At 42.9% G+C, this 12427-nt stretch overlaps 1 protein-coding gene across 3 annotated transcripts; it reads right to left on the bottom strand.

The window, feature by feature from the left end:
* Positions 1–1438: 1438 nt before the first annotated feature.
* b4galt3 (UDP-Gal:betaGlcNAc beta 1,4- galactosyltransferase, polypeptide 3) lies at positions 1439–11727 on the bottom strand. Of its 3 annotated transcripts, XM_061697272.1 has the most exons (7): positions 11651–11727; positions 10066–10520; positions 9444–9679; positions 8571–8761; positions 5515–5637; positions 4850–4954; positions 1439–3846 (listed from the first exon to the last, which is right to left on the bottom strand). In XM_061697272.1, exons 2-7 carry the CDS (start codon positions 10349–10351, stop codon positions 3495–3497), a joined length of 1293 nt encoding a protein of 430 aa, XP_061553256.1. In that variant the 5' UTR covers positions 10352–10520; positions 11651–11727; the 3' UTR covers positions 1439–3494. The 3 variants fall into 3 exon arrangements, with proteins under 3 accessions (XP_061553256.1, XP_061553246.1, XP_061553265.1); XM_061697262.1 differs by having other exon boundaries at positions 10066–11703; XM_061697281.1 differs by lacking the exon at positions 10066–10520 and having other exon boundaries at positions 10554–11703.
* Between the last annotated feature and the right edge of the window lie 700 nt (positions 11728–12427).

Here is a 12427-nt window from a genome sequence, read left to right as displayed (position 1 = left end):
CTGCCGCTTGCGATATCATATGATAACTGACACAATATGGCTAAACTGAAAGATGTGCAAATTCAGCTGAGTACATTTTCCCTGTCTATTCTTCCAGTCATACAAGTATGAATTGATTGTCAACAATCCCGCACACAAGCTGGCCGGGGTTTCAGAAGTCCAAGAGTAGAGTTTGTGGAGCCATTAACATTGCACCGTCAAAGAGAGCAAGCCATTTTCATCACGTTAGATTGGTCAATAATTTGTAAAACTAACATATCCATGTGGGAACTGACCAATAGAAATTAGGTGGAGGATTAAAATGCTTATGGTATAATTTTCCTTTTATTTTATTTTTAGCTTTGTCAGAGATCATGAATCCTTTTGACAAAATGAGAGCATATCAAATTTGGTACGCATTGAATTTAGCAATGCCAAAGTCTGGACTCCACTGAGCAACATTCTCTGTGCTGACTTCAGATTTATTAACCTGAGCTGTGAAGTTTTTTTTCTTCCCCTAAATGGCGATTCAAAGTCTATTTTCATTCGCATGTAGTGACCTAACAACACCAATATCAATCCCATACAATTTCTCGTTCTACCACCCGGTCGCTAAACGATGAAGTCTTGTCTTGAGAAAACTACAATAGCAAATGTGTCGAAGGATAATATGACGGCTCGACAATATCGTGTGCCTGGAGGCTCGAGTGTTGCAGGGGTTACGATAGGTCAGCTGTTTCACGGCGCTCACAGTAACAGGAAGTGACTAAAGGCTGTCTCGGGCTGCTGCAGTCACTTCAACAGGCCAGTGTGTCAGTCTGCTGCAGGGAAAGTGCAAACTAGATCGTCACTGCTGTCACTTACTGGCGTAAAGCACGCTGAAAGCATCCAGGTGGAATGAGGATATTCCCCCACATGATCGTTAATACAGAAACGCAAATATTTTCCTGCGACACTTGTTATCGACTTCATTCCCGTGCGTTGGTGATGCACCTAGGCTGTACTTTTGTTCACCCAACTTTGCGTTTGGCTTTCTCTCAGTGAGTCATGCAGCATTTGCGATTATGAAACAGATCGAACATAAAAGGCCGGGAGGGGTCACTGTCTATTTATAGGAATGATCTCATATCCAACTTTTTTAATCCTGTTCTTCATGCCCACACAGAACACTCACGCTAGCGGTGATGTAACAGGTTTGTGCAGTTTCACAGCCATGTGTTGATTATTATACATGGCTGCTGATCTTCGAGTGACCAGTTGTCATCGACATTCACACTCAAATGGGGTGGGAGGTTCAGTGCGGTCCAAGTGTGTTCACAGCACAACGATGCTATTGGTAGGAATCGACTTGCTATTGTAATATCATTAACCTAAGAGTAATCTTTTGCTGTGATGCATGCTGGAACACACTTACACTAAACACGCACATTATTATAGAATTATTCTTTATTTGCTCCGATCGGCAGTGTCAATTCAAGAGCTTTATAAAAGAATCTGCTTTTACAAAGATAATTATGCTGTTGTCACATCACTGTCAGAGGTACATTGTTAATTGAACAAATTATGAATTATTGTGGGTGTATGTACATAGTCTGCAACTGAAAATATGCTCTTTCTGATATTTTGCACATGTAGACGAATACGAGTCAAGAAAAAGCCGGCCAGCATTGCAAGTTAATTCTTCTACATGAAATAAAGCTCACACTTTTATAGACTATAGAACAATCCCAACATAAACTCAACATTTGCTGATAACATCGCTGAAATTACATAACATCCTTATAATAAATGCATTCTATCTTATCAAACAAATATGTATGACTAAACTAAATGAAACTGTTGCTAAAGGCGGACAAATTCTTGTTTTATCCACTCAGTCAATACGAACCAAAGGTAAAAGTCTGAAAGTTCTTTTTTTTTTTTTTTTAATAGATACTCTTTCTCAATAGATTTTGTTCATTCTTTCTTAAACTGCATCCATTGAGTAACTGATGTCCAGCATGTTGTTTTGGGTGAGCCAGAATGGAGAATGAACTTGTGCAGCTATAAGCTGGCGGGATCTTCTCATGTGATGCGAATGAGAAAACCTCTACGCAGAGCAATGCACACACGTGATTGGCTGAATCCTGTGAATGGTGAACATTAATACTTAACATTCATGTCACACACGCTGCAGTTTCATTCATTCCGAGGCTCCACTCGGCTTTGTGCCACTTGATGAGCTCATGTTATAAAGCCATCAGCGCGCCTTCGATAATGTGAGTTCAGTACAACGAGAGAGATGGACATAGAGTATATTATAGGCACAAGGAGAGACAGACGTCATCTACAGATGAAACGAGTCACGTAGCTCACAAGCGACTGGAAAAACAACAATAATTAAATACATTCAAATTTGTTATCTGCACTACATGGAATGCTCATTGCAGATCATAGACAAAAGCATCATATTGCAAATGATGTCTTCCGATTCCCCATTGTATAGAGCAGCAATAGATGCAAACCAGCGCGTTGGATTCGCCCTCTCCCCCGCGAACACACGCATCTCCTCTTGTAAAACGGATCAAAAACATTCAAAATGGCTGAGTTGAAAAACATAAATAACATGTCTGTCATCTGAGTCCAATGTCTTCCTTCTAAATTGTTTCCATGCATGTTATAATGATATGAATGAAAACAACGAGATTCACAAATTTACCCACTTACGCAATTCGATGCTTCTGATAATGATTCATAATATATAGCTATGCCCTCCATAAAATGCTTTCAATCTGAGTCTGTACACAGTGTTTAACTGTCACAATAGTCACTATAGACACGAGGTTGAGATGTGCCTTAAATATTTACTGCAAGGTTGCTTTCCCTATACCTGGTAAGTGAATAACAGCACAATATCAAGAAACATTACTCCATGTAACAGGAGAATAATCATAACGAATCATGCCCAGTGTATGATAATCTGACAGCCATGATACATAGCTATTATATGCTGAGTCATAGAATAAGAGTTCTGTTGCCCTATGTGATTTGATTGTCTAGAAACTAAAACTCAAAGAGAGTGAGGCACCAAACAAAAAATACAAACCAGTAAACAAATAAAGAGGTTTCTCTATATAAATATAATCTCTAGAGACACCGATGCACTGATATAAAACAGCAATCCTGGGACACACATGGAATCTTTCAAATCGCGCCTCCCTGCTTTCGAAATGTTTGCCGCAAGGCAGGAGAAGTCACGAATCTCAGGTCGGTACTAGTTTATAAAAGCGCTTTATAAGAGAAGGCACAAGTTTATTGGCAGCACGCCGGATGGAGTTGCAGGTTTGCAGCTGGGTTATTTACTGGCGCTAGATGTTACTTGTTCGACCCAGTCTATGTAGAAAGCCCGAAGGGAAAACCAAGCGGCATCCAAAACCCGTCGCGAGCGAGGAAATCTGGTCTACCACCGAGTCCTGTAGGCATTCCTGCATCTTTAAAAAAAAAAAAAAAAAAAAAAAAAAAAAAGCCATTGAGTGCTACAGGTGAGAAGCATGCACACTTGTTTTCTCCTGTCTCGTTTCATTAGCTGCCTTTGTCCGAGGAGGCTCTGTCTTCAGGCCGTCGGGTCTCGTCGCAGTGACATTTACCACCGCAGATCCTTTGCTTTCTGGCCTCTTGGTCTCCCGATTATCCGTGGCTGCGGTCTTGGAGGCGCTACGTTGATGAACAGGGGTTGCAGTTTTCCCCTGAGGGCGATGGGGCTCTTCTCCGATGTCGACTGTGAGGTTAGTGTAGAGGGCTTCCCGTTCTTTGGAGAGGAGCTCGTAAGTCAGAGAGTTGAGGCCGTCAGAGCGCCAGTTGAGTCTGGTCCTTTTCAGGAGGTCAAACCTAGAATGTTCAAATCAGTTTGACATTACGCTTTGCAAGGGTTACAAGACGACCCAGTCAATATTACAACAGGGTGCCTTGGATACGTTCCCATTTCACCCTAAAAAGATGACATTTTCCATTAACCTTCATACTTATTGTATTAGGTCGATGTTATGCTGTTAAAATGCATATTGGTAAGACTCCCACAGGGTGGACAACGACAGGGTGGACACTTTTGACTCAATTACAGAGCACATGGTGGACGTTCACTGAGCAATGTGCTTCCATTAGCAAGGGGACTGTGTACTGTTGAACAAATTGATTTCAAATTACTGGAAGGTTTTTACATCCAATAATATTTCACTTTGACCGAGTGGACATGTTAAGTTTGACAACATCTAATTACAAACATAATAGGATGAAAAGCGCAATTCTTGATGTTATAAATCGCCACTGTTGCAGCCTCCGTTGACGAAAGTACATGCTGGTCGTAATGTCGCTGAAGCGAAAACAGAGGAGGGCTTCTTAAAGGGGCAGTTACCCCATAAGGCGAGGGAAATGTGCAATGCCATCATGAACATAAAATATAAATAATCAAAAGGACGCGTTTGTAGACACTAAAATTATGTAAAAATCATCTAAATGTATCATACAATCAGTGATTTTTAATTATATATATATATATATATATATATATATATATATATATATATATAATTAAAAATTAAATAATAATTTATATTTAATAATTTATAATTTAAAATAATTTAAATTACAATTAAATTAATTTTACAAAATTATTATATTATATATATATATATATATATATATATATATATATAAATATAAATATAAAACGGATGTATACATTTTTAGAGTCTTATCATTGCACTGTGTCATTGTACTGGTATGTGTGCAAATGTTTGGCCACTTATAATAAGACCTCACAATTTCATGATTCTGACAATACAGCAAAGGCACTTTACAGTGATAGTGAGGCGACTGCTGCAGTCGTTCGTACCTGTGTGGGTTTTGCTCATTCCCTCGGTCTCCTCTGTGCTTAATCATTTTGTAATGACCAACGGCCGCTGGGGGGCGCACAATCTTCATGCCAGACAGACGCACCCTGGTGGAGCAGCAGAAAAATCGAGAAAAACAGCAGATTATCAACACTCATGGAAAATCAGTCAGCAAAATTCAAAATAAAAGACGAGCTGCTATGACTATTATTAGTACCACTGCTAGGTGGAATCTCTCTATGTTGTCTCTGGCATCTCAAGGCAGATGGGCGCTCAACGTTCAATTCTAGGTTTAGGTACTTTCCACCCTCTTTTCATATAATTGTCAAAGAGGTTAGTTAAAAAAATATATGCACAAAACTGCACGCAACTATTGAAGTTATTAGGAGGCAGTGTCAGTAATTACATTATTACATCAGTTTTCCTCATATTAAAATGTTTGCAAGCTTTTGGTCTGCCCACGTGAATTGTTGATATTTGCAGTTTTGGATTGCGGCAGATTTTGTCCGCAGCTGCACTCATATTATGCCACCTGTTATTTGTTTTGTTGTGTTGCCGTTCGGCAAATAAACATGCAGTAGTGAAAGTATAAACAGAACACTATGATGAGCGAGCAAACCCAAAGATTGATCTTTGTGATTCGAACCGCGTCACACTAACTTTTTACCTTGCGGCGATGTCGTCATCTTCCCCCCCCCAGCCCCAATACTGGTTAGGGAAGCCGTTCATCTTCATATACTGCTCTGGAGTCACTGCAGAAACCCCACCAAAGTATTGCGGGTATGGTAGCCTAGGAGGGTCACACAGTCAACATAAGATCATAATTAGAACATCTTAAAAGGTGCATACACAAACCCTACAAGAAGCTTTTATTATTCTGATCTTAATCCATTCGTTTTTTTGTCGTTGTTTTTTTGCACAGAAGGTGATGTATTGTAACTAGTAGACATTTGATGTATTCTGGTGGATTACTTACAAAAGATAGATAGATAGATAGATAGATAGATAGATAGATAGATAGATAGATAGATAGATAGATAGATAGATAGATAGATAGATAGATAGATAGATAGATAGATAGATAGATACATACATAGATAGATACATAGATAGATAGATACATAGATCGATCTTGGAAAATACTGTACACATTTTCAGCCAAGGAAATGGTTCAGGTTGTTACCTCGGCATTATTTAAGTGGACATATGAGAAACCCAACGTCTTGAAAATGATGCCAAAATCGAGTGACACTCATGTTACTGGAAAATAGTTAAAGACCCTGTGGAGTGAATGTAGAGCTTTGGTTCTAAATACATTTGAAATGTTTGAAGATAACTGCTGAAAAATGTGCAAAAAAAGAACTATAATATACTGAATTGTGGAGATACAGTACTGAACTGTTTTACCATTTCAGTTTTCTTGATTTTTTTTTTGGGGGGGGGGTTAAAGCGGGGCCCGGTGATCCACTTGGCATCCAGCGCTAGTCCTCCACCCCCACTATGTAAGAACTTGAGCGCCTTCGTTCTCATCAGTGTTCATCCGGTGCAACTGCTGTTTTAGAGCGCCTTGTTATCAGCCATGAGTGTGTGCACATCACAGAGGGAACAGCGAAAAAGAAGAGGGGGGGAAAACGTCCAACATGACAGCCAGCGTGTGGACAGAGGCTTTGCGCTGGCATGGTCGCTTTAGAGTGACCCGTGGTCGCGGCATAGAGAAGCAGCGTGACGACTTAGTGGGATATATTCCAGCCACTGGAGGCTTTAAGATGATTTTTGCGATCCAAACATGTTGACATAAGAACGATGCTACACAAAGTAGTATACATTTTTCAAGAGATAGTAGTGATATTTGACTGCTGGCTGGCAGATGAGCGGGGCGTGGCTTCAGCATTCAACGGTTATGCCCGACAGTGTATGAAAGCGGAGATTTTTCATGATTTTGAAGTCTCATTTTATACACTTGGTAATTTTCTTATCGTTCAAATTTGGCAGGGATTTTAACAACACTCTTCTCTGTGGCGTGTCAAATTTACGATATACAGTATGTACAACCCCAATTCCAATGAAGTTGGGACGTTGTGTTAAACATAAATAAAAATGGAATACAGTGATTTGCAAATCATGTTCAACCTATATTGAATTGAATACACTACAAAGACAAGATATTTAATGTTCAAACTAATCAACTTGATTGATTTTAGCAAATAATCATTAACTTTGAATTTTATGGCTGCAACACGTTCCAAAAATGCTGGGACAGGTGGCAAAAAAGACTGAGAAAGTTGAGGAATGCTCATCAAAAACCTGTTTGGAAAATCCCACAGGTGAACAGATTAATTGGGAACAGGTGGGTGCCATGATTGGGTAGAAACGGAGCTTCCCTGAATTGCTCAGTCATTCACAAGAGAAAATGAGGCGAGGTTCACCTCTTTGTGAACAAGTGCGTGAGAAAATAGTCGCACAGTTTAAGGACAATGTTCCTCAATTTAGGAATTTAGGGATTTCATCATCTACAGTCCATAATATCATCAAAAGGTTCAGAGAATCTGGAGAAATTACTGCATGAAAGCGGCAAGGTCGAAAACCAACATTGAATGCCGTGACCTTCGATCCCTCAGGCGGCACTGCATCAAAAACCGACATCAATGTGTAAAGGATATCACCGCATGGGCTCAGGAACAATTCAGAAAACCAATGTCAGTAAATACAGTTCGGCGCTACATCCGTAAGTGCAACTTGAAACTCTGCTATGCAAAGCAAAAGCCATTCATCAACAACACCCAGAAACGCCGTCGGCCTCTCTGGGCCCGAGCTCATCTAAGATGGACTGACGCAAAGTGGAAAAGTGTTCTGTGGTCCGACGAGTCCACATTTCAAATTGTTTTGGGAAATTCTGGACGTCGTGTCCTCCGGGCCAAAGAGGAAAAGAACCATCTGGACTGTTATGGATGAAAAGTTTAAAAGCCAGCATCTGTGATGGTATGGGGCTGTGTTAGTGGCAATGGCATGGGTAACTGACACATCTGTGAAGGGACCATTAATGCTGAACGGTACATGCAGGTTTTGGAGAAACATATGCTGCCATCCAAGCGACGGCTTTTTCATGGACGCCAATGCTTATTTCAGCAAGACAACGCCAAACCACATTCTGCACGTGTTACAACAGCATGGCTTCAAGTGCGGGTACTACACTGGGCCGCCTGGAGTCCAGACCTGTCTCACATTGAAAATGTGTGGCGCATTATGAAGCGTAAAATACAACAATGGAGACCCTGTACCCTGTACCCTGCTGAAGCTGTGCATCGAGCAAGAATGGGAAAGAATTCCACCGACAAAGCTTCAACAATTAGTGTCCACAGATCCCAAACGTTTATTGAATGTTGTTAAAAGAAAAGGTGATGTAACACAGTGGTTAACATGACCCTGTCCCAGCTTTGTTGGAACGTGTTGCAGCCATAAAATTCTAAGTTAATGATTATTTGCTGAAAAGAATCAAATTTATCAGTTTGAACATTAAATATCTTGTCTTTGTAGTGTATTCAATTAAATATGGGTCGAACATGATTTGCAAATCACTGTATTCTGTTTTTATTTATGTTTAACACAATGTCCCAACTTCATTGGAATTGCGGTTGTATTTTATCTTTACAGGGACTATAACACATGTAGACTAACACTTGTAGCGCTCCACTGGTCATACGCATTCTCATGATGAGCGTCTACCTGTATCGAAACTTGTCCATGGCCACAGACAGGTGTGTAGGAAACTGTTTGTGGCAGGTATAGGTATTGTGGTCGTTCTCAGGCAGCAGGTCAACATCATGCAGGAAGATGCAGCTCCAGTCTTCATCTCGGAGAGCTTCCCGCACGCCAACGTTCAGCAGCTTGGCTCGGTTGAAGGTTCCGTTCCCCCACTGCGAGACAAAAACACGCAGGATATTTTCCAAAAACATTGGCGGAAGCAACACGAATCCATTCCGTCGATCACGCTACCTTCTTTTGACCTCATGCAATAGTTCACGCTTTCTTCGCAAACGCGATACCTGTGAAAGGGTTCTTGCACACGTCGCTGCATCACTCATGCCATATTCTACACAAGTATCTGTCTCTCCCCCATTCTCTTTGAAAAATAAGAACTGTGGAAGGGAAGTTGCATTCTTGCATGGATTCAGCACATCAGAACGAAACCAACAACGTAGCAGCTCAGAGTGACGCTGTGCCCAATAATAATAATAATTCCACACTTGAATTGCACCTGCCAGACTGGCATGTGTCTGTAAATGCAGCCAAGGTGTCAAACTCATTTCAGTTTGCGGATCACAACAGGTCACTCCAGTTTGATCTCAAGTGGGCTGAGAGTAACTGTTCCAAATCGTTCCCATTGTTTTGGTCCAAATAATTACAAGTACATTCTGAAAGCATTCATATGATTATCATCCTGTTGCAAATCATATGAGCAATGTGGCATTTCTTAACAAAAACGCTTTGCAATTTCACCAACCTGATTTCAAAGTTGTACAGAATAACATTGAATTAATATGAACGCTGACGATAACTTTAATGGAACAGTTTGGATCGATAACTTGTTCTCCTGACCTGCTGCACTATATAGATGCTGTAGTGGATCTGTTGCCTCTGCAGGAAAGGATGGAGGTGGTAGAGGAGAGCACGAAGATGCGTCTGCCGGTTCCGGTACGGTACCACGATGGCAGTGCGGTGCCGAGGTTCACAGTCCGGTGGACGGTAGAGTCCGCCTGGCAACACCAACGGGTTCCTCGTTCTGATCTCCTCTAAAGTCAGAGGTGACGAAAGGTGCACAGACACGGGCCCGACTGTGGGGAAAGGAAAGGTTTGACATACGATCCTTCCAATCAGACGAATCAAACTTTTCTTATGTACAGTAGACCTCCACATACTCGCAGTTCGGCACCCACTGATTGACCTATTCATGAATTATGATTATTATTATTTTTTTTCAGTTTTAACATTTTTCCCCCCTTTTTTTGGGGGGGGGGGCGGCGATAACCAATCCCAAAAACACTTGTTGGCAGTTTATCCCTGCATATTCAAGAATTGTTGGGGTTAACATTTTTCTTTTTTCTTCAATGTATTTCTAATGGCCGTCAATTGTACGCAAATTTTGGCTCTTCGCAGTCCAGCCCGATCCCAATCGCGATCCCCCTCGAATCGCGGGGGTCCGCCGTATTTGCATCCTCACCCAGCAGCGGGGACACAATCTGGCAGTCGGCCAGTGGCGGTCCCACCACAGGAGGTCCGGTGCCAGAGTTCCGAGGTGGGGGAGGCGGCGCTCTCAGATGACTGAGGTTGGTGTAGACGTCGTGGGGTCGCGAGTAGTCGAACTCTCGCTCCGTGGTGTGAACCAGGACGGACACCAAGCCTCTGAAGCCCCCGAGGGAGAAGTAGAGCACAAAGGCGAACTGGAAGCCCACCAGCAAGCCCAGTGTACACGGGGAGTCCAAAGAGCGCCCGCAGCATGCCATCATAAGGGATGCCGATTCCACACACGGAAACAGGATGGGTGCAGTTGTGGGATGGGCGCGGAGCAAAGGAGAGGAAGAGGAGGGGATGCGGGGACGGCACAGGGGGAAGGATCACGTCCGCACGCTAGTCATGCTGAAGCTCAGTCGGGACTGCCATCACCGCGAGGCCTCACTGAGAAAACACACAAAGGAAGAAGACGCTCACCAACAGGAAGTTCATCAAATTCGGTATCAAGCTGGGGCATGAGCCATGGGAGAACCATTTCCGTTTTGGTGTAGATCCAGATTTTGGTGTCGGTCCAAGACTCTTGAGGCACTATACAGTAGCATGAATGGTCCACCACAGAATCCATGCACCAAAGCCCCCATTCATATGCACAGGCAGAACCAGGAAGTGACATGCGAAAAACAAAACATGAATATGGTCCTCCGCAAATGTCTCTCCACGTGTTCACAGCTCAGCCGTGCCACAGGTCTCTGCTCTACCAAGCACGATTCTAGTAAGTCACCATCCATAGTGTTTCTATACTGCTTGTCCTCATAACTGGACTATAGACATGTTGGAGTCTTTAAATTAAAGATAAAATGTAAATTGCCATTAAACCTGGAACAGATGAGCACATTTGATGAGCTTTCCCCAATTCATCAGCTTAATATCCTTCTCTGGACTAATACAAGGTATAAACCGTCGTTACCGCTTTTTAATAGAAGAATGACTTGCGATCATTGCGGGAGTCCTTTTGCAAGGGTTTCATTTAAGCTGCTGCGGGACAAGGTGCCCGTTTGTGCAAAGCGCATGACGGGAAGAGAGAGGTGGAGATTGCAGAGAACTCCACCTCTCTCTCCCCCTCATCATGCACTGCGCGAAAAAAAAGAAGGCACGTTGCACGAGCCACACGATGCCCTGCCGCAAACTTCAATCGCACGCAAGCCCAACTAAATGTCATGTTTACGTCGTGATTCAGCGATGTGGCATTTGCCTGCAGATCAAATCAATCCCGGCTCACAGTTCTCGCTGTCAGTCCAAACAATTACATGCAAGAGCAAGTCTGAATTCATCACGCGACTCACGCTGGATTTTGGGGTGGTTGTTATTTTTTTTAATTTTTTTTTTTTTTTTTTTTGACAGTCACGGAGCAGCTGCTGTGGAATGAGCTAGGACAATAACAAACAGTGCAAATCGACACCGTGCGAGGCGATTCATCATCTTTTTTTTTTTCCTGTGCACGCATCGGCTCGTCGGTCACAAGCCAGCTACTAACTCTGCTGCGTTCGCAAGCTCTGCCGCTCCTGCGCACTCACCAGCTCGCACATCGCTGCGACGTTCCCGAACCAGCCCGCCGACAATCCGCAGGCCGCAGCCAGCCTCCCCCCACCACCACCACCGCCCCCCCCCCAAAAAAAAAAAAAAAGAGGCGACGGACCAAAAGATCCGGCTTGTTTGCAGATGCTCTTCGCTCCTCTTCCTAATCGCTCGGCTGGCGGCGAAATGGGTCGGATGCAGACGGGCTGACACGCGAGAGCGCGGCCGCAGCGGCCGCGTGCATGATGTCGTCCTCCAGCTGTCGACGCATCATCGCGTCATCGCCGAGTGCCACGTTATTTACATACCCTGCCAATCAAAGAGAGATTGTTCTCTCGTATTTATGGCAGCGGGTGAATTGTACCGTTTGTCATCTATTGGAAGTGATTCTGCCTGTCATTATAAATCGCTGGCATAGAGCTTTCCATGTGTGTAAACAATAGGCAGCAGGTTACTTCCGGGTGGCAGGAAGCGATTGACTGTGATTTGGGCTTGACTTTTCTGTTGCTCGGATTAATGGTTTGCAGACACGCGCTTTTGATGACGAAATATCGAGCTGTCGTGTTTTTCCAAATCCCTCAAAGACAACCCAAAAAAAAAAAAAAAAAAAAACCTTCCACAAAGGGGTTTGGTTGCCAGTCTGTCCTTTTAGAAGTGGCTAATACGCCACCAAGGCTGCCTTGAGATCTGCTCTGTAAAAATGAAATGAAATTCATTTTGAAAATACTTGAAACGGAACCCGGTCCATTTGTCCTCCTTTCACCCACAGGTTCAGA

This window comes from Phycodurus eques, chromosome 1 (genome assembly GCF_024500275.1).
Source record: "Phycodurus eques isolate BA_2022a chromosome 1, UOR_Pequ_1.1, whole genome shotgun sequence".
NCBI lineage: Eukaryota > Metazoa > Chordata > Actinopteri > Syngnathiformes > Syngnathidae > Phycodurus > Phycodurus eques.
This window is presented reverse-complemented; position numbering and strand designations above follow the sequence as displayed.

What these genes read in the sequence shown, in the direction of transcription:
- b4galt3 (XM_061697272.1), bottom strand. Translation starts at nt 10,351, where the DNA reads ATGATGGCATGCTGCGGGCGCTCTTTGGACTCCCCGTGTACACTGGGC. An exon ending in GATTGTGTCCCCGCTGCTGG is followed by an intron (nt 9,680 to 10,065) that starts GTGAGGATGCAA and finishes CTTTCCCCACAG; the next exon opens with TCGGGCCCGTGTCTGTGCAC. An exon ending in AATGAGCAAAACCCACACAG is followed by an intron (nt 3,847 to 4,849) that starts GTACGAACGACT and finishes TGAACATTCTAG; the next exon opens with GTTTGACCTCCTGAAAAGGA.